The 22,840-nt window shown below is 39.0% G+C and overlaps 1 protein-coding gene across 1 annotated transcript; it reads left to right on the top strand.

Annotated features, from left to right (window-relative positions):
* Positions 1-1,562: 1,562 nt before the first annotated feature.
* Positions 1,563-22,621, top strand: LOC306847479 (dolichyl-diphosphooligosaccharide--protein glycosyltransferase subunit STT3B-like; the record flags this gene model as incomplete). Its single annotated transcript, XM_079381423.1, has 16 exons — positions 1,563-1,789; positions 10,851-10,959; positions 11,052-11,339; positions 11,416-11,481; positions 15,434-15,533; positions 15,628-15,726; positions 15,809-15,955; positions 16,035-16,083; positions 16,256-16,410; positions 16,482-16,693; positions 20,259-20,434; positions 20,549-20,720; positions 20,797-20,970; positions 22,059-22,172; positions 22,247-22,465; positions 22,541-22,621. The coding sequence occupies 16 exons, from the start codon at positions 1,563-1,565 to the stop codon at positions 22,619-22,621; spliced, it is 2,388 nt and encodes a 795-aa protein (XP_079237549.1).
* Between the last annotated feature and the right edge of the window lie 219 nt (positions 22,622-22,840).

The following is a 22,840-nucleotide window of genomic DNA, read 5'->3' as shown; positions in this document are numbered from 1 at the left end:
TAGCCTATAAACAAAAATTTACAAAGCTTTATTCAAAGCTGATCTAGAGACAATGGAAACTATCTAAAGTTCTGTTAATTCTAAAGCAGTGAAAACTGTATCTCTATATTCATTCTATGTGTCCTCTTAAGGTGTAACTTATTGCCTACTTTTTATTTAGACTATGTATTTATTTTTGTTAACCTGGAAACACATTTGTGACTCTAGACAACAAAACCAGTCATAATGGTCAATTTTCTGAGATTTATACATCATCTGAAAGCTGAATAAATAAGCTTTCCATTGATGTATGGTTTGTTAGGATAGAACAATATTTGGCTAAGATTCAACTATAGATAGATACAATCTCCAAAATTCCGATCTGAATCAAAATATTCACAAACCTGCTCCGAAGTTCCGATCTGAATCAAATGTGTGTAAGATTATTGGGATCACATTTGTGTGTTTTGAATTTAATATTTTTGTTTCATGTTTATTTATTTTGTAAACATTTACAGTAGGAATATACCGTACTCTCTGTATTTTTATAAATTAAGCTAATATAATAACTCAACTTGGGTAACTTTTAACCCAACTGGATTTTAACCCAATTCATTCAAGCATCCCGCCTCCACCCCAAATCCTCCCTCTTCATCTAATTTCATCTCTAGTTCTCTGGGTTCGGGTTCTATCCCGAGCTCTGAGCCCTACCTCCTGGCAGCACTCCAAATATACTTACTTATTGCTCAATCACATTATAGCAGGGATGGGCAACTTCAGTCCTGGAGGGCCACTGTCCTGCAGAGTTTAGCTCCAACCCTAATCAAACGCATCAGAACAAGCTAATCAAGGCCTTCAAGATCATTAGAAAGCTACAGACAGATGTGTTTGATTAGGGTTGGAGCTAAACTCTGCAGAACAGTGGCTCTCCAGAACCGAAGTTTCCCATCCCTGTATTATATGTTCGTGAGAAGTCGTGAACCCACAGATGGGAAGAATTCCTGGAAGATGCTATGCCAGAGGTGCCCAACCCTGTTCCTGGAGATCTACCTTCCTGCAGATTTCAGTTCCAACCCTGATCAAACACAACTGAACCAGCTAATTAGGATCTGAAGGAGCACTTGATAATTAAAGACAGTTGTGTTTGATCAGGGTTGGAACTGAAATCTGCAGGAAGGTGGATCTCCAGGATCAGGGTTGGGCACCCCTGTGCTATACCAACCCAGAGTTGGTTTAGTTGGTTTATTTTTAACACAACATTTTCTAGTGAGACATTGAAAACCACTGAATAAATTAACAAAATTGACCTAAAAGTTTTACAGTCGCATTGTAATCTCGATGGCATTTTGGAGTTAAAGGTAAGAGATTTTAAGGGAATTCCGAGTCGGTTCAACTGAATCATTACAAAGAACCGTTTCAAATGAACTATTCGTTCTGGAATTGAACATCACAAACAGAAAGCATAGCCGTAAAGGACTGACGGTCAGAGTGGTGATGATGTGAAGATCAGCCGGTCGAACCGAGTCACCGGACAGACTTGTGAATATCAGAGAATAAACAGACTGTCATCCTGACAGAATATGATGGAGCTTAACCGCAGATGCTCAGCCGGTACCGGCGGCTCTCCTCCCGTGATCAGCCGCTCCAGCTCCGCGGGTGGAGGAGAAGGAAAAGGCGGATTATCTCAGCCGGCTGGATGGCGCTGTCTGCTGTCTCTCACCATCCTCTTCCTGGCGTGTGTGTGTGGATTCATCTCCAGACTGTTCGCGGTGATCCGCTTCGAGAGCCTCATCCATGAGTTTGATCCGTGGTGAGTAACTTTGGTCCTGAGTGTGCTTTTTTTTTTTTTTTTTTTTTTTTAAACACTCTTAAAACTAAATAGGTAAAATTATTGTATTTGATCTGTTGTGCATTAACTGTCAGAGACTGAAACTCATCTGTTACTGAGCTGACTGCATGAACAGGTTGCTGATGTTTCAGAGCAGCACATGATGAAGTCAAGCAGCTGTGTCTTAATTTCCTGAGCTGCCTAGACTACATTACCAGTCTCACCACTTTTCAATTGTGCATTATTTGCTGAACTCTTTACTGAATCTAATCTCAGTTTACACAGTTAGGCCCTATGGTTAAAACTTTATTATCATTGTGAGAATTAATTAAAAACTTAAATGTATTTTTTCCTCATGCATTTAATTTTCGTTTGATTATCTGTCATTATGGCTCAGTTTGCTGGGTGAAAGTGATCTAATTGAATGACAGTGACTGACAGTGTAAAGTGCCATTACCAGTCAGATTCAGCATTTGATTTATTTGCATCTGGCCTTTATCAGCATCATACATGCTTCATAGAGGATTGTACACTATCTCATTATGGACACTTGAAAGTTATGTTTTAATTAAGTCTGATTGTGTGTCTTGTTACAGGCAACAGCACAGCAGCATTCATTTCCTGGTGCTTAACTCTTAAATTAAACTGGAACGAGATGGGAAGGAATCTTTAGTTTTGATTCTGTAAATTATTTTACAGAGGGTTTGGTTTTAATTCATACTGATTGAAGTGTTTTCACACTTAGTCTGAAAACATTTTGGAGGATTTTGATCTTTTAGTTGTGTGTGTGTGTGTGTGTGTGTGTGTTGAACGAAATAGATGGATGGAGAAAGCGTTCTGGCTCAATCCTGTGGTTTGTTTGCCAAACATCCAGTTCCTGCTGCTCGGTGAGACACAGATAGTTAACCAGTATTGATTAAGAAGCTGTTAGAAACACTGCTGTGGTCTGTTCTCTCTGATAACACACAAATATGGATTTTTTTGCATCGTTTAATCCACTGATTGGTTGGATTTAAAGTAAATTGTCGGGTGTTTTTCACGGTGGCCGAGAGAGGTCAACATGCTGCAACTTCAGAAAACACATGCAAATAGAAAAAGCACCTGCAAATCAAGAAAACATCTTCATCAATTTGACAGCAGGTGCTGCAAATGCTCACAACACAAATAAAGAAACACACTGCAAATGCTCACAACAACCAAAGCATTTTATTTGCAGCGCTTTTCTTTTATTGGTTGTGTTGTGAGCATTTGCAGCGCATGTGTTGTAAAATTGAGGAAGTTGTTTTCTTAATTTGCAGGTGTTATTTTTTCTATTTGCAGCGCGTTGAGATATGTGTACTAGCATCCCTTTTCAGCGTAGTGCTATTGATATTTTGCTGTCTTTAATCAGTCAATGCAAAAAATTTCTCTCTTATGAGACGCAAAAACAGTTTTGCCACTTAACACCACACAGTAAGAAGAAATGCAAAGATTTAACACTCTGACTTTGTTTTAATTTGAACTCCAGATCCAGAATTTCAAAGTTCCAGTAGAAATCAGTCATTCAGAAATCATCTGCTGTTTTGTTGTATCGTGAGCAGCTTTCTCTGAGGGTTTGGAGCGTTTAAACTCACGATGAGGGTAAAAACCGAGTGTTTGTTCGTCTGGTTCTGTGTTTGTATGATAAACAGCTTCATTAGTCTCTGTAGCAGAAAGCCTCCGGTGCTTCAGCGATTGATTCTCTCCTTCAGAGCTTCTCAAGTCTGTCTGAAGAGCCGTTCGCTCGTTCTGAAGGAAAATGAATCACTCTTTCACTGAATCCTCTTATGTTTGCCTTTGCAGTTTCGGACTGAAACAAAGAACATCATAAAATCAACAGGTTTAAGTATTATCTTTGTCTCCTAAAACATCCACAAATGAGCCAAAATCATCATACACTTAGAGTCTTGAGCTATAAAATAAATATGTTGAGCAGCTCAGATCACTTGAAATGTTTGAGTTCATAGAGACTAGAGGAACTTCATGTGAGATTACTGGAGTCTTTTCCTCCATTTAATCTCATTGCTGTCTAGGAGAAAGAATTAAGTCATAAACGAGATGTTCTGTGTCTTGTGTGTGTTTGTCTTTCTTTGGCACAGAAGATTGTGTTTCTGTTCTCTGGCATAAACACTCATCTAAGCATGTTGCTCTGGTGTGTGTGTGTGTGTGTGTGTGTGTGTGTGTGTGTGTGTGTGTGTGACTATAATGACATAATCTCTGGTGGCTCACAGACTGTGTGTTTTGTCAGTGCCATGTGTTGCTGGTTGGCACACTCAGTCAAACACATACATCAGACAGAGCCGGATCAGACCCACACGAACAAGAAAACAAGATGACAAAAGGAACATGTAAAAGTTTGAGATGTTTTGTTTTCATGGTTTGAGAATCAGCTCAACTCACTCTGTGTCCATCTGTCAGCGTCCATTGTTTGATCAGATGTGTTGAGTTTCCTGTCAGGTGTTTGTCTGAATAGAAATTGCTGTGTTTTTCAGCACTGTAAAGATGAGGATGTGTACCGTCAACGGATCAATATGGTTTCCTCTAAGACAGACTTCATTCCCTTCATTCACACCCTGATGTTTTCTCTCTGGATTCACCTGTCTGTTCTGTGTTGGGCTCTAAAGGAATTCCGGTGATCAGGTGATTGTGTATCCAGAGGTTTTGTGGTTAGTACAGCTGTTGTTGATGATGATCATACCAGTGATTAAAAAAGACAAGACGATATTAGCAAAAACTATGATAGTTCCATGACCTTCGTAAGGCTGCTTTTTTTTTTTTTTTTTTATGCATGGATGGATGGATGGATTTCTTTATTTAGAATGTTTTTTTGTTTTTTTTTGGTGGTGGTTTTTCCTACATACCTATCGATTACCTACAGGTGTGCAATGGTTGTTGTTGAATAACTCTTTTAAAAAAAATTAAGCCTTTTTACAATTAATGGATGTAATCCCAGGTTCCATGTTATTTATTATTATTATAGTTTAACCTATATTTTGAATTAGTTTTATATTTTCTTTTTTCATAATGTTGTCATATATATATATATATATATATATATACATACATACATATACACACACATTACTTTTAATAACCCAGGTGGGGGTTGAGGGATTGTGTTGAATTTGATTTGTATTAAAAGATCGGTGAAATACGAGAAAACTAATTCAGTCTTGTTGACACTCCAGAAATCTGTAGGTTTAGTTTTTTCAGGTCTCCAATGAGATTGCAGCGTTTGCATGACTCTGTACTAACTTGAATATTACAGAATTAATATTGAAATATTTATGAAAATGTAAACAGTCAGTGAGACAAGATTGCTTTTTCTACCTTCCTTTCAATCGCCTTTAGACCCACAGCGACTAATCATCAAAAACACAAAATACACGTCCAACTCAATGACGTTTTCATATGACCTTATATATTCTACATTATCAGCAGCTGCTTCTGTGCAAATTATTTTTTGGAAAAGCCATCCAGATTATCTGTAAAAATGTCCATGGCTAATGATGTCTCTGCTGTAGATGTAGTTTATTGTTCAATAGTTGTAGTTTCTCAAACATTAGAGATTCTGCAGCAGCAAATATGAGAGGCGCCTAGAGAGAGAAATATAAAAGAGAAATAAAGCCCTGCGACGAGAATAAGGAAAGCTTTTAGTGCAGAAGACTGTTAGTTTGCAGAGAGAGACACACAATCTGGCGTGCAGCTGAGTTTGCACTTGCGGTTCTTGATAAATATCCGTTTGTTTTCACTGGATCAGCTCGTCTTTCCTCTGCCATCTGAATGGTTTCATTCTAGTTGTTTGGTCTGATGTATTGTCAGATGCTCTGTGAATCAGACGGCCATATTTCTGTCTGAACGTCTGGCATGGTACATTCTAAGAGTTTTTTTTTTTTTTTTTTTATCGCATTATGCATTTGCGAGGACTTTGTGTGAGATGTTTGCAAATGCCTCAACCTCTTTTCACTTCAAGGCATTTCTGCATTTACATTTATGCATTTGACGACATGCTTTCATCCAAAGCCACTTACAGTGCATTCAAAGTATTCCATATTATCATGTATTTCTTAGGAATCAAACCCATGACCTTGACGTCACCAGTGCCATTTGAGCTACAAGAACGATGGCAAAGACAGACGAATGGATGCAAAAGCCAAATAACTCCTTTTTTCAATTTGTTTTTAATTCTTTTGAAATGCAGGACTAATCTGAACTGTCAGAGATTCAGTCTGATCGCATAATGTATTATAACCGCTTTCATCACATTGAATGTCTTATCTGTGTGATGGAAATCATTGTGACAGTCTTTGATTAGTTCATGTTATTTTCATTTCAGCAGGACTTGTGCATGTTTGTGTTTCCTTCAGGTCCTGTAGACATGTTTCTAAACTAACCATGTTTTAAGGCAAAAAAGCCAAAATAAATTTTTTCAGCTGATCTTCTTTGAGAAACAATTCACTTAAAGATTTTAAGTTGATATTCAGTTATTACAGTTGTCTTATGTTGGTTACGGGTCGCTTGATATGCAGCTAAACAAATGAAATATTTCATCTTTTTCCTATGTTTTAATTTTAATTTGTTTTATTATATATTAATAAAAAAAAAAAAATTAACAGTTCATGAACTTCTGTGCTGTTTTCTGACATTATTCAATGTGGTGAGAAATTACTTATTCATTCACCTTATTATTTATCTTAGTTATTTTTTATTTAATTAATGTGTCATTTGGTCTTTATAATGTTTATTATTCAACAACTGCATGATTGCGTTACTTTTGGTCCTTTTTATTTATTTTATTTATATACTTATTTTTTTTGTTTACATGTCACAAACCCCAGTTTTCCTAACCTTAGATAAATGTCTCATATAACGTAAACAATGAGACCTGAAAATCAGTTGCACTTGGTTATTATTGTTTCCTTATAATAGCAGCTAATTTCTGACATTAATATATAATTATGATCTAAGTTTTCAAAGAAAGTCATTGTAGGTTTAGTGATTTTTCTTACAACCCGAATTCCGGAAATGTTGGGACGTTTTTTTTAAATTTGAATAAAATGAAAACTAAAGACTTTCAAATCACGAGCCAATATTTTATTCACAATAGAACATAGAGAACATAACATGTTTAAACAGAGAAATTTTCCACTAAATGAGCTCATTTCAAATGTGATGCCTGCTACAGGTCTCAAAGTTGGTATGGGGCAACAAAGGGCTGAAAAAGCAAGACATTTTGAAAAGATTCAGCTAGGCTAAAGTCCTTTAGTCCTCCGGGCTGAAGAGGAGGGAGACCTTCCAGTGTGTTATCAGCGTTCAGTTCAAAAGCCAGCATCTTTGATGGTATGGGGGTGCATAAGTGCATATGGTATGGGCAGCTTGCATGTTTTGGAAGGCACTATGAATGCTGAAAGGTATGTAAGGGTTTTAGAGCAACATGCGCTTCCCTCCAGACTACGTGTATTTCAGCAGCACAATGCAAAACCATATACTGCAGCTATTACAACAGCATGGCTTCGTAGTAGAAGAGTCCGGGTGCTGAATTGGCCTGCCTGCAGTCCAGATCTTTCACCTATAGACAACATTTGGTGCATCATTTAAATGAAAAATATTTCAAAGACGACCACAAACTCTTCAGCAGCTGGAAACCTATATCAGGCAAGAATAGGACCAAATTCCAACACCAAAACTCCAGAAACTCATAACCTCGATGCCCAGACGTCTTCAAACTGTTTTGAAGAGGAGATGCTACACCATGGTAAACATGCCCCCTGAGTCTATTTTGAGACCTGTAGCAGGTCTCAAAATTTTGTGCATACAATTGTAAAATTTCTCAGTTTAAACGTTTATCTATGTTCTATTGTGAATAAAATATTGGCTCACGTGATTTTGAAATTTTTATTTTAGTTTTCATTTTGAAAAAACGTCCCAACATTTCCGGGAATTCAGGTTGTATTAATTTCTTAGGTTTTCTGCAGTCTGGAATATCAGACACACTTTCCTTCAAGGTCGAACTCTGAAAATAAGACACTGTAATGAAACTGAGTGCTTGTTCAGTCTTGTTAAACCCTGGAGAGGGGAAGATCTCTCTTTATTGACTGTCTGTTGTAGAGTTTTGTGTGTTTGTCAGTCATTTTTCACTGTCTTTTATGAACTGAAGTCCGTGTTTGTTTGAACCTTCATTCACACAGAAAGGATGTTGTGCGTGTCACACTCAGATCAGCACATTTTTACATCGTCTCTGTGTCCTTGTAAACTGAAGCTCCTCATTTCTTTCCCTCGTGAAGTATAGTTTTCTAACACAAGCATCTTATACCTGCTATTATAAATTGTAAATGTCACCTAGACATTGCATTAGCTGCAAAAAACATGTCTGAAAGGATATTCAGAAACAACATCTGCTTGCAAAGGCCCTCAGGTCGACTCTGAGGGAGGAATTCTTTGCGAATGTGTTGTTTATATGCATAGTTTTAGCACCTGATTTGCTATGGCAAGCCGTTCTGACTTTTATTCCTTCACATGATATGAATTATTGATATCAACAATTGATTTTGAATGGCAGCCTATGGTGACATTTAACTAGTGAAAATACAATTACAGATATCAACAATTTAATTCTTGATATCAAGAATGAAATTGTTGATATCAAGAATTAGCATTTTAACTGGTGAAAATGTAATTGTTGATATCAAGAATTAACATTGTTACTAGTATAAAAACTGAATTGTTGATATCAAGAATTCATATCCTGAGAAGGAATAAAAGTCAAAACGGCTTGCCATAGATTCGCAGCATAAAATGTGCAAATTGTTGCCGGGCACACACTGCAGTTTCCCAGCTTGCAAACAAAAATGCATAAAGCGTGCGTGACAACATCATCCATCTAAATATGTGCCGATTCCTTCAGGTTACTCTGCAAAAGTAAGACAAACACTTTTCATCATGCAGAGGAGGTTTTCAGAGGGAAAGTGCTGAGATTCAGCAGATCTTCCAATCAGATATCTGCGGTTGTGTCTGATGTTAGCTTGAGCTCATGATGCTACAGTTCTGTGTTAGATGACGTCAGATCAATGTCTCGCACACAGACAAAAGAGAGCGAGACGGAGAGAGATACTGACCTGTGGGAGTTTTTATGAAGTCGTCTTTAATGAAAGACCCCAGTGTGACGCCACAAACTGAAGCAGGTGTAGTGCTATTTTGTGACATTTATAATTTAATGTGGTAAGACATTAGATTTATTTATTCACCTTTAGTATATTTATTTGGCGGTTTATTTAAATGAATGTGCCATGAGCTCATTATGATGTTCATTAATGTAAAAGTCAGTGATTCTCTTCATGATGTTCTTGCTTTTTATATATTTAAATATTTGTTTTGTGTCATGAGTTCATTATGATATTGTTATTCTACAGCTGAAGGATTTTTACTTTTGGTCTTTATTATTTTATTTACTTATTTGTTGTTTGTTTATATGTAATTAGCTTTATTTATTTGTGTCATGAGCTCATTATGATGTTTATTATTCGACAACTGAATGATTGCTTTATTTTTGTTTGTCATTAGCCTTATTTATGTTTTTGTTTGTCATTAGCTTTATGTCATGAGTTCATTTTGACATGTTATTCTAGAACTAAATGATTCTATTCATGATAATTCTTGTTTTTACTTTTTCTTGTTGTCTTGTTTTATTAATGACTATTTTATTTTTATGTATATTTGTACGTATGTCATTATCTTCCCTATTTTAAGTGCATTGAGCTCATTATGATTCAGTTATGCTTACTAATCTAGAACTGGATGATTCTATAAATAAGTCTTGTTTTGCTTTTTAAAATGTATTATTTTTACTTGCTTTTATTTAAATTTCTTAATATTTTTATACGTTGTGAGTTTATTTATTAGCTTTATTTCTGTTTGTCATGATTCTCTTCATGCTGAAGTTATTTTATTTCTCTCTCGGTCTCTCTCTCCATTTGCTTGATTGATTTGTCATAAACCTATTTATTAATTTGTCATGAGCTTATGTTAATTTATCTAGATCTCCTAGTTTCTTTTATGAAGTTCTTGCTTTACTTTCGGTCTTATTTCTGTAAATTTGTTGCGAGGAGATTTGTTTTCATAGAAGTCAGAACAGTTTATATGAAGCAAAACTCCATGTAACACGTTGATTTTGTCAAATGATGGTATCTTTTTATGATATAACACTCTCAGGAATGTGCACTGAGCACATTGATAAGGAATAAATGTGTCATTTTAAAGAAGGCGTTCTTTAGACCTTTTATGTCATATTCGTTGATGCATCACCTCCCAATGGTTTCTTATATCAAAGCACTTCTAATAACATTTGACCGTGACACAAATTAGTTGAAGATCTGATGAGGGCTGTAGGGAAGCTTCAAAATACTATGTTTGCAACATAATTCAGAATGGCAGATAATCTAGTTGGATGGAAATTGGACCCGCTAGGTTCACAGAACTCTGCATGACCCAGAGGATCAGAGGAAGAAATATGTTCAAAATATTCATACTAAAACCTACATGGCAATTTGAGTCGTTTGTGGTGCTGGAGGGTTTGAGATTTGAGAAATATGGCATGTTTTTGTGGATTGTGCTGCTGTAGACTCTCATTGGGGAAGCAGCAGTATCAGATGTCTTCTGTATCTTCAGCGCTTCACCTCAGATGATCTGCTGCTGTTGGTCTGTGATGATGTGCTGCAGATCTGGATCTTTTAAGGGTAGTCGTGGCCTAATGGTTAGAGAGTTGGACTCGTAACCCAAAGGTTGCAGGTTCGATTCTCAGGTCCGGCAGGGATTGTATGTGGGGTGGGGATTGTATGTCTCATTCCAGCTTTATGCCATTATTACAGACTTCACATTCTGATCGTATGTGTTTTGGTGGACTGATTCCAGATCAGCCTTAACCTGAAAGAAGAGCAGAAACATTCCACCGATGTGTAAATAATGTTACATTATGCAAATGGCATTGCACTTGAGCAGTCTGTGAACATTCATGAGTGTTTGTGAACAGGTTTAATTACAGATCCACCCATCATCTGACCACCAGCGGTTTCTACGAGTTCCTCAACTGGTTTGATGAGAGAGCCTGGTATCCTCTGGGGCGAATCGTTGGAGGAACGGTGAGTCGTGATTCAGTTCATTCACATCTGAACTCTGCTTCATCTGAGGAGCTTCTTGAGGAGCTCAGACCGGTTCCTGTGTGCTCCTGCAGGTCTATCCTGGTCTGATGGTGACCGCAGGTCTGATTCACTACATCCTGAACCTCGTCCACCTGAGCGTCCACATCCGGGACGTCTGCGTGTTCCTGGCGCCCGTCTTCAGCGCTCTGACTGCGATCGCCACCTTCCTGCTGACGCGGGAGCTGTGGAGTCTGGGGGCGGGTCTTCTGTCCGCCTGCTTCATGGCCATCGTGCCCGGATACATCTCGCGCTCGGTGGCCGGGTCCTTCGATAACGAGGCCGTCGCCATATTCGCCCTGCAGTTCACCTACTTCCTGTGGGTAAGAGGAAGCTCTGGAGGAAGATAGGCAATGCTTTATAAATTGAACTGGAAGTGAGTTTTCTGTGGTTGTTCAGGTGAAGTCGATCAAAACTGGATCAGTGTTCTGGACCGTCGGATGTTGCCTCTCGTATTTCTACATGGTGAGTGGGAATGATGTACTGAATTCAGCTCATGTGTCTACAGGGAAAAATAAGTGTATTTAATTATATTGTGCGCTTGTAGTGTACTCCAAATCAAAAAAGATTATACTTGATTATATTTTAACTGTAATGTTATTCAATATTTCTGTTAAAGTTAATATGCAGGTGCTGGTCATAAAATTAGAATATCATGAAAAGTTTATTTATTTCAGTAATACCATTCAAAAAGTGAAACTTGTATATTAGATTCATTCATTACACACAGACTATATTTCAAATGTTTATTTCCTTTAATTTTGATGATTATAACTGACAACTAATGAAAGTTCCAAATTCAGTATCTCAGAAAATTAGAATATCAATTAAGACCAATGCAAAAAAAAATATTTTTAGAAATGTTGGCCAACTGAAAAGTATGAGCATGTACAGCACTCAATATTTATTTGGGGCTCCTTTGGCCTGGATTACTGCAGCAATGCGGCGTGGCATGGAGTCGATCAGTCTGTGGCACTGCTCAGGTGTTATGAGACCCCATGTTGCTCTGATAGTGGCCTTCAGCTCTTCTGAATTGTTGGGTCTGGCGTATTGCATCTTCTTCTTCACAATACCCCATAGGTTTTCTTTGGGGTTAAAGGTGCCATAGAATGCATTTGATACAGTATTTTAAATTGTTCTCTGATATCTACACAGAAGGTATGTGGCTTAGGTAAGGGCAAAAAATCTCCAGAAACGATTTTACATGTCCATTTACAACCCTAGGATTTCTCCCTAGAATGAAACGGTCTGTTATTGGCTTATTTGGCAGGGTCATGAATAATAATGAGCTCTGCTCTGATTGGCTGTTTCACAGTACGGCTCATCAGCAAGAAGGAAGCACAGGGAGGAAAATATATATTTAAATACGTTCTCTCGCAGTTATATCGTCGGGTAATTATACTGTATATAAAACGCGGGCATCAGGGAGCCGTTATTAATATGCGAGGCATTGAAACTGCTTTTGAACGATCCATCGATCGCGTTATAGTTCACTTTCAAGAGACGCGATCACACAAACTATGTTTACATTATGGAGCAACAGTACTTACCACACATTTCACAAGATCAGATGCTTGTCAGTGGTGCTCAGGATCTGTAAGTCATTCGCCATCATCCTCATCTCTCCTTACTGAGAGTGAAATCTTATGTACTGTAACAGGTTACCGCTAGCAAGGAGCTAACCATGTCCCTTTAGTGGCTCGCGTTATTTGCTTTCTGTGCCTTTCTGAATACAGACACCAACCCATCCCTGCACTTCACACCCCCTGCACGGCCTGGAACATAACATTTATTGTGTTATTTTCGCTGTTGTCCGCGCTTGTTTATTTACAATACCTGCAGAGCTTCTGATGGTTCAGCCGGCTTAGAACAAGGACGGGTTTATGCAAATGTTGGGGGCGTAGTGATCCTGACTGTTGCGTCACAGTCGGTGTTATGTTCTGATTCGCCTGTTTTTCAGTGGTCTTTTTTAATCACGAGATTTACATATGAAGGAGAAAACTATGGTGTTTGAGGCTCACTGTATGTCATTTCCATGTACAGAACTGTTATTATTTAAATATGCCAGGGTAAAGACAGTTTTTCATTCTATGGCACCTTTAAGGTCAGGCGAGTTTGCTGGCCAATCAAGAACAGGGATACCATGGTCCTTAAACCAGGTACTGGTAGCTTTGGCAGTGTGTGCAGGTGCCAAGTCCTGTTGGAAAATTAAATCTGCATCTCCATAAAGTTGGTCAGCAGCAGGAAGCATGAAGTGCTCTAAAACTTCCTGGTAGACGGCTGCGTTGACCTTGGACCTCAGAAAACACAATGGACCAAGACCAGCAGATGGCATGGCACCCCAAACCATCAATGACTGTGGAACCTTTACACTGGACCTCAAGCAACGTGGATTATGTGCCTCTCCTCTCTTCCTCCAGACTCTGGGACCTTGATTTCCAAAGGAAATGCAAAATTTACTTTCATCAGAGAACATAACTTTGGACCACTCAGCAGCAGTCCAGTCAAGACGCTTCTGACGCTGTCTCTTGTTCAAGAGTGGCTTGACACAAGGAATGCGACAGCTGAAACCCATGTCTTGCATACGTCTGTGCGTGGTGGTTCTTGAAGCACTGACTCCAGCTGCAGTCCACTCTTTGTGAATCTCCCCCACATTTTTGAATGGGTTTTGTTTCACAATCCTCTCCAGGGTGCGGTTATCCCTATTGCTTGTACACTTTTTTTTTTCTACCACATCTTGTCCTTCCCTTCGCCTCTCTATTAATGTGCTTGGACACAGAGCTCTGTGAACAGCCAGCCTCTTTAGCAATGACCTTTTGGCTGTGTCCAAATTCAGGGTTTGCATCCTCCTTAGGATCCTTCCTACCCGGTTGAAGGAGGAGGGATCCTCCGACGTCCGCAAAACCCGGAAGTCGGTGTTTGTGAATTTGGACAGCCTACCCTTCTTTCAGTTCCCTCCCTTACCCGTTGCTCATATCCTGTCGCCTAGCAACCGTGACAGCGCCAAGCAAGAAGCGGGAAAATGGACAAACAAAGAGTTATTCTCCTCATTTTAATTCTTTTGGAAGAAATAAAGCAATTAAATAAATTAAATACTTTCTTTGCTCGTTGTCGGAGAGTTTTTTATATCAGACTACAAGACAGTCACATCCAGGTAAGCCATTATAGCCTATTTTTATTTGTTTTTAAGTATTCTACTAATTTCTCCTACAAATTCATTGAGCCGAAGCATAAACTTTAGCTTGTTTTGTCAGAGAAACTCCTCTCCCACTCCGCTACCGCTCGCTTCGTCCGCCATTACGCTCTGCCGAAAAGAATTATGGGATAGGTAGGACGGGAAAGGATCCACCACACCCATCCTTCCAATTCGGGGAAAAGGAGGACGTATTTGTGGGCCGCATTTGAAGGATCCTACGATTATGGACAGCCTTCGTCGCGGCGCTGTGACGTAACATCCTTCAAATGAGTACTCCGAAGGATGCAGACCCTGAATTTGGACACAGCCTTTGTGTCTTGCCCTCCTTGTGCAAGGTGTCAATGGTCGTCTTTTGGACAACTGTCAAGTCAGCAGTCTTCCCCATGATTGTGTAGCCTACAGAACTAGACTGAGAGACCATTTAAATGCTTTTGCAGGTGTTTTGAGTTAATTAGCTGATTAGAGTGTGGCACCAGGTATCTTCAATATTGAACATTTTCACGATATCCTAATTTTCTGAGATACTGAATTTGGGACTTTCATTAGTTGTCAGTTATAATCATCAAAATTAAAGGAAATAAACATTTGAAATATATCAGTCTGTGTGTAATGAATGAATCTAATATACAAGTTTCACTTTTTGAATGGTATTACTGAAATAAATCAACTTTCATGATATTCTAATTTTATGACCAGCACCTGTATGTGCCAGTTTACTTAATCACTAAAAAAAAATAATTTATTGTTTAAATACTTGCATAAATTCTTGTCAGTACAAGAATTTAATTATAAAGTATTAAAAAGTAATTATAAAATTGTGAAACATAAATATGCATTTTAATTGACCAAAGTGGGTCTAATTGCCCATAACACGTTAAGTGCCTGAAAACCTTACATTCAAATCAATTCAATATTTTTTGGGATATTACTTCCATAATAAGTACTTAAAAGTTGTAAAAGTATGTTAAAGTGTAATTTTTCTCAAGTGTATTGAAGACGTCTCTATCATGAAAGAGAGATCTGATCTCAAACACTCAAATGATGGACTGAATCTCTTTCTTGAATCCTCTTTCATTGACAAATGTGTTCGTCTCATTCAGTCTGTTTTTCATTTGACTCTTCAAAGCTGATTGATTCTGTGTTTCTGCTCACGGGAAATTAATGTTTTTATCACAGAGGGAAAATGACTCTATTCAGACTAATTGTGTGTGTCTGTTTGAGGTGTCGGCGTGGGGCGGTTACGTCTTCATCATCAATCTGATTCCTCTTCATGTGTTCGTTCTGTTGTTGATGCAGCGCTTCAGTAAGAGAGTTTACATCGGTGAGTCGAAGTCAAGATTCACAACGATTCACAGCACAATCTGAAATCTGATTAATTCCTGCGTTGATTCTGATTGGTCCTCTCTCTCTCTCAGCGTACAGCACGTTCTACATCATTGGTCTGATTCTGTCTATGCAGATTCCTTTCGTTGGGTTTCAGCCAATCAGAACCAGCGAACACATGGCAGCAGCTGGTGAGTCTCCTCATTGGCTACAGAGTCACATACAAATGCTGATTCAGTGTTGATTTAATGTTGATTCAGTGTTTGTGTGCAGGTGTGTTCGTGCTCGTGCAGCTCTACTCGTTCCTGCAGTTCCTGCGAGACAGACTGACGCTGCAGGACAAACAGACTCTGTTTTCTGTCTGTGTTTGTGTCGCTGTTCTGCTGCTGTTTGCGTGTGTCGTTTACCTCAGCTGCATCGGTCAGTTTACCGTGGTACATGATCATGTGACACATATGATGACATGAGTGTGTGCTGATGATCGTGTGTTTGTGTTCAGGTTGGATCGCTCCGTGGAGCGGACGTTTTTATTCACTCTGGGACACGGGGTAAAAATACACGAATTACATTTACTATCAAAAACTTATTCGAAAAACAGCAACATTCTAAACTTCACTCAGAACACCCTAATGTAACGACAGAAATCAAATTTTTAATCAGTTTGTTCGTTTCAGGAAATATTTTCAGGCCGCATGTTTAATGTGTGATATTTTTGTGCAGCTATGCTAAGATTCATATTCCGATCATCGCGTCTGTATCGGAGCATCAGCCCACCACCTGGGTTTCCTTCTTCTTTGATCTTCACATCCTGGTCTGCACCTTCCCAGCAGGCCTGTGGTTCTGCATCAGAAACATCAGCGCCGAGCGCGTGTTCGGTACGTGCCCTGCCATGAGTGCTTTCCTTCAGGTCCAGTGCTGTGTGTCTCAGGTGTGTGTGTCTCTGCAGTGGTTCTGTACGGCATCAGCGCGGTGTATTTCGCCGGTGTGATGGTGCGGCTCATGCTGACTCTGACGCCGGTGGTGTGCGTTCTGTCGGCCGTGTGTTTCTCCAGTGTGTTTGAGCGCTATCTGAGTGACGAGCTCAAGCAGGACGATCCTCCGGCTGAAGACGCCACTGACGACAACGACAGGAGGAACGCTGGGAGTCTCTATGATAAGGTGCGCCCAGAACCAGTGAGAAACTGAACAAACAGAACAAAGATTCATGCAGATTCTGCAAATTTTTTAGTTTTTATTGAAATTCACCATGATGATCGACAGAACGTTTTGGTATGGAAGTGACTTTTTGGCTGCAAGTTTTCGTGAATGTGGCCACACAGCTTTCACAACTCAAAGCTCTCTTCTGGGTCCAAGCAGACAATTATTCAAAGCTAAACTGCAAAAACAGCTTGTTTATCCCGTATTTACATATGAACATACAGGTACATCTCAAATTAGAATATCGTGAAAGTTTTTTTTCTTGTAACTTATTTCAAAAAGTGAAACTTTCATATATTTTAGCTTCATTACTTGTAAAGTAAAACATTTAAAGTTTTGTTTTAATTTTGATGATTAGATCTTACAGCTCATGAAAGTCAAAAATCAGTATCTCAAAATATTAGAATATTTACATTTGAGTTTCAATTAATGACCATCCCTACAGTATAAATTCCGGGTATCTCTTGTTCTTTAAAACCACAATAATGGGGAAGACTGCTGACTTGGCAATGATCCAGAAGACAATCATTGACGCTCTCCACAAAGAATGTAAGTCAGAGAGGGTCATTACTGAAAGGTGTGGCTGTTTACAGAGTGCTGTATCAAAGCATATTAAATGCAAAGTTGACTGGAAGGAAGAATTTGGGTAGGAAAAGGTGTACAAGCAACAGGGATGGCCGCAAGCTTGAGAATACGGTCAAGCAAAGCTGATTCAAACACTTGGGAGAGCTTCACAAGGAGTGGACTGAAGCTGGAGTCAGTGCATCAAGAGTCTCCACGCTCAGACGTCTTCAGGAAAAGGGCTACCAAGCCACTTCTGAACCAGAGACAACGTCAGAAGCGTCTTACCTGGGCTGTGGAGAAAAAGAACTGGACTGTTGCTCAGTGGTCCAAAGTCCTCTTTTCAGATGAAAGTAAATTTTGCATTTCATTTGGAAATCAAGGTCCCAGAGTCTGGAGAAAGAGTGGAGAGGCACAGAATCCATGTTGCTTGAAGTCCAGTGTGACGTTTCCACAGTCAGTGATGATTTGGGCTGCCATGTCATCTGCTGGTGTTGGTCCACTGTGTTTTCTGAAGTCCACAGTCGACACAGCCATCTACCAGGAGATTTTAGAGCACTTCATGCTTCCTTCTGCTGACCAGCTTTATGGAGATGCTGATTTCATTTTCCAGCAGGACTTGGCACCTGCCCACACTGCCAAAGGTACCAAAAGCTGGTTCAATGACCATGGTGTTACTGTGCTTGATTGGCCAGCAAACTCGCCTGACCTGAACCCCATAGAGAATCTATGGGGTATTGTCAAGAGGAAGATGAGAGACACCAGACCCAACAATGCAGATGACCTGAAGGCCGCTATCAAAGTAACCTGGGCTTCCATTACACCTGAGCAGTGCCACAGGCTGAGAGCCTCCATGCCACGCCGGATTGATGCAGTAATTAAAGCAAAAGGAGCCCCTACCAAGTACTGAGTGCATAGAAATGAACATACTTTTCAGAAGCCTGACATTTCTGTTTAAAATATCCTTTTTTTTATTATTGATCTTATGTAATATTTACATTTTCTGAGACACTGTATTTGGGGTTTTCATTATCTGTAAGCCATAATCATCAATTTCAAGAAATAAAGGCTTGAAATATTTCACTGTGTAATGAATCTATATAATATATGGGTTTCACTTTCTGAAATGAGTGACAAAAAATATACCTTTTTCATGATATTCATGTACAACTTTGAGATGTACCTTTTATTTCAGAGGTGGAGAAAGTTCATAGTTATACACGCATGCATTAAAAACATATTAGAAAAATACATAGATAATTTATGTATACATTTATAAATGTCATTCTATTACATAAAAATATAAAATGTATAGTAAAATATAAAATTATTTGTATGTTACATAAATATTTTAAAATGTATATGTATAAATAAATGAAAAATTAACTTATTATTTTAATCTTTAAAAATTTGTAAATTTAATTATAAACAATTTTTATAAATGAAATAAAAAAAACTCACTGGCCACTTTATTAGGTACACCTTGCTAGTACCGGGTTGGACCCCCTTTTGCCTTCAGAACTGCCTTAATTTTTCGTGGCATAGATTCAACAAGGTGTTGGAAACATTCCTCAGAGATTTTGGTCCATATTGACATGTTAGCATCACGCAGTTGCTGCAGATTTGTCAGCTGCACATCCATGATGCGAATCTCCCGTTCCACCACATCCCAAAGATGCTCTATTGGATTGAGATCTGGTGAGTGTGGGGGCCATTTGAGTAAAGTGAACTCATTGTCATGTTCAAGAAACCAGTCTGAGATGATTTGAGCTTTGTGACATGGTGCATTATCCTGCTGGAAGTAGCCATCAGAAGATGGGTACACTGTAGTCATAAAGGGATGGACATGGTCAGCAACAATACTCAGGTAGGCTGTGGCATTTAAACGATGCTCAATTGGTACTAAGGGGCCCAAAGTGTGCCAAGAAAATATCCCCCACACCATCACCACCAGCCTGAACCGTTGAGACAAGGCAGGATGGATCCATGCTTTCATGTTCTTTACGCCAAATTCTGACCCTACCATCTGAATGTTGCAGCAGAAATCGAGATTCATCAGACCAGGCAACGTTTTTCCAATCTTCTATTGTCCAATTTTGGTGAGCCTGTGTGAACTGTAGCCTCCGTTTCCTGTTCTTAGCTGACAGGAGTGGCACCCGGTGTGGTCTTCCGCTGCTGTAGCCCATCTGCTTCAGGGTTCGATGTGTTGTGCGTTCAGAGATGGTATTCTGCATACCTTGGTTGTAACGAGTGGTTATTTGAGTTACTGTTGCCTTTCTATCATCTCTAACCAGTCTGCCCATTCTCCTCTGACCTCTGACATTAACAAGGCATTTTCGTCCACACAACTGCCGCTCCCTGGATTTTTTCTCTTTTTCGGACCATTCTCTGTAAACACTAGAGATGGTTGTGCGTGAAAATCCCAGTAGATCAGCAGTTTCTGAAATACTCAGACCAGCCCGTCTGGCACCAACAACCATTACACGTTCAAAGTCACTTAAATCCACTTTCTTCCCCATTCTGATGCTCGGTTTGAACTTCAGCAAGTCGTCTTCACCACATCTAGATGCCTAAATGCATTGAGTTGCTGCCATGTGATTGGCTGATTAGCAATTTGTTACCAAGCAATTGAACAGGTGTACCTAATAAAGTGGCCGGTGAGTGTACATATTTATATAAAAACAATAAAAATTGTATTGTTTATAAATTTTTGTATTTCTCAAGGTGGAAAGCGGGAAGTTTTATATAAATTATTTAAAAATGCATCTATTTTATAAAATTATATAAATATAATAAATGTGTTTCTGTAAATTAGATCAAATATAAATAAATAGAATTTAGAATGTGTCCTCATGAATTGTTCAGTAACATAAAACATGACTTCAAGAGTCCAAGTGATCGTGTGTTAAACTGATGTGTATCGCCTGCTGGTGTGTGTGTGTGTGTGTGTGTGTTTGTATTTCAGGCTGGTAAGCTGCGAAAGCATCACGTGTGTGAAGAGGGTTTGGGTTCAAACATCAGGAGTCTGGTGATAGTCCTCCTGCTGCTGCTGCTGCTGATGTTCACTGTTCACTGCACATGGGTCACCAGTAACGCTTATTCCAGTCCCAGTGTCGTGCTGGCATCACACAACCATGACGGGTACGACACACACACGCACACACACACACACACACACACACACACATACATACACACAGACAGACAGACACACACACACAGACAGCTGCTCATCCGGCCTCCTGTGTGTTTCAGTTCGCGCAGCATCCTGGATGATTTCAGAGAGGCGTACTATTGGCTGCGGCTCAACACTGATCAACACGCGCGTGTCATGAGCTGGTGGGATTATGGGTATCAGATCGCAGGCATGGCCAACAGAACCACGCTAGTGGACAACAACACCTGGAACAACAGCCACATCGCACTGGTGAGACGCGCCGGCCGCGGGAAGAGATGCTCCACCGCAGGAAGTCTGACTGCCTCTCTCTGATTGGCTCTCTCAGGTGGGCAAAGCCATGGCGTCCAATGAGAGCGTGGCGTATGACATCATGAAGCTGCTGGATGTGGACTATGTGCTGATCATCTTCGGAGGGGTGATCGGATACTCGGGCGACGACATCAATAAGTTCCTGTGGATGGTGAGGATCGCCGAGGGAGAACATCCCAGAGACGTGCGGGTGAGTCCCAGCACGACTAAACTAACTGAACCCACTAACTAAAACTAACTTAATCCACTAACTAAACCCACTATCTAAAAAGACTGTAAATCCACAGTTTAAAACTAACTAAACCCACAAACTAAATCCACTAAGACTAACTGAACCCACTAACTAAACTGAACCCACTAACTAAAACTAACTAAACTGAACCCACTAACTAAAACTAACTAAACTGAACCCACTAACTTAAACTAAAACTAACTAAACCCACTAACTAAACTGAACCCACTAACTTAAACTAACTAAACCCACTAACTAAACTGAACCCACTAACTAAAACTACAGCTACTGCAAAACGTGTTGGACTGAACTTTCAGTGTGTAACTGAAATAAAGCTCATATAAAATACAGATACAGGTTAAAAACTTTAAGTTGAAGTACTAAAATTACTAAAACTGAAAAAATGAATTCAAAATATATAGAAATATGAAACACTTACAGAAATGACAGAAGCACACAAAGTTACTAAACCCAAAAATATAATAGAAAACTAATAGCAATGACAAACGCACAGAATAAAATTACTTAAAGTATTTAAAAATCATATGTTAACTGAAACAATATATAAATCTTAGATGAAAACGTAAACTTAAAAAAAATAGACAGACAAATGTTGCCTTGGCGACTAACTGAAATAAATTAAGTTTAGATTGAAATAATAGAAGTACTGAAAAGCAATTAAAGCTACACAGAAATAAAAATAACTAAACAATTAGTAAAAAATAACAAAATGACTAAAACTGAAATAATAATAGATAAATACAGCTACATTTTATTTGATTTTATTTTAACAAGCAATAATAAAATGAAAAAAGCACATAACTACTAAAAATTAAAAAACTAAAAAAAGTTAAAAAACCTAATGTTAAAAATGTAAACTGAAAATGTAAAAATACAACAATTCAAAATATTAAATACTCTAATAGTATATAAATAAGTATATAAAATATCACTGGCACTCCATACAGTCTTATATGAAGAGAATGTTCCTCTTGAACAGGAAGTGTCCGTGTTAAACACTGAGTGTGTGTGTGTTGTGTGTTCAGGAGAGTGATTTCTTCACGCCGCAGGGAGAGTTCAGGGTGGATAAAGCCGCGTCTCCAGCACTGCTCAACTCTCTGATGTATAAGATGTCCTACTATCGCTTTGGAGAAATGCAGGTGATTCTGGTCACATGATCTCTTTCTGAAGCGTGTTTGAGGCTCGTGTGTTAAACGTCTTCCTCTCTGTTCAGCTGGACTTCAGAACTCCTCCAGGATTCGACCGAACGCGAAACGCTGAGATCGGAAACAAAGACGTGAAGCTGAAGCACCTGGAGGAAGCGTTTACCTCCGAGCACTGGCTCGTCCGGATATATAAAGTCAAAGATCTGGACAACCGGCAGCGGCTGGAGCGCAAACCTCGAGTCACCGGCGCCGATCACAAACACAAACACACACTCTCCTCCAGAAAGGTATTTATGTCTCATCAGCTCATTTACAGATGTTTTGACCTCCTGATGTTGTTTTAACGTTGTTGATCTGTGCAGGGCAGCAGGAGGAAACGAGGATTCATTAAAAACAAACTTGTTCTGAAGAAAGGCAGAAGATTGAACCGCAAACAAGACTAGACTGAACAGAACCGGATCAGTGAAGATGAAGACTGACTGTTTGATTTCAGCTGATGCTCTAACGCTGGTTATTACTGTTTCATACTTGAATATGTGTTTGATATGACTGGCAATAACAGATTTGTTTTTTTTAATGACAGAGAATGAAGATGTTGAACCAAAAATCTCATATTCTATTTGAATTATACATTTACACTTAAAAAAAAAAACAAATTCATT

The sequence above is a fragment of the Barbus barbus genome, assembly GCF_936440315.1.
Source record: "Barbus barbus genome assembly, chromosome: 27".
Taxonomy (NCBI): domain Eukaryota; kingdom Metazoa; phylum Chordata; class Actinopteri; order Cypriniformes; family Cyprinidae; genus Barbus; species Barbus barbus.
Note: the sequence above shows the minus strand (reverse complement) of the source record. Positions and strands in the feature narration are given on the sequence as shown.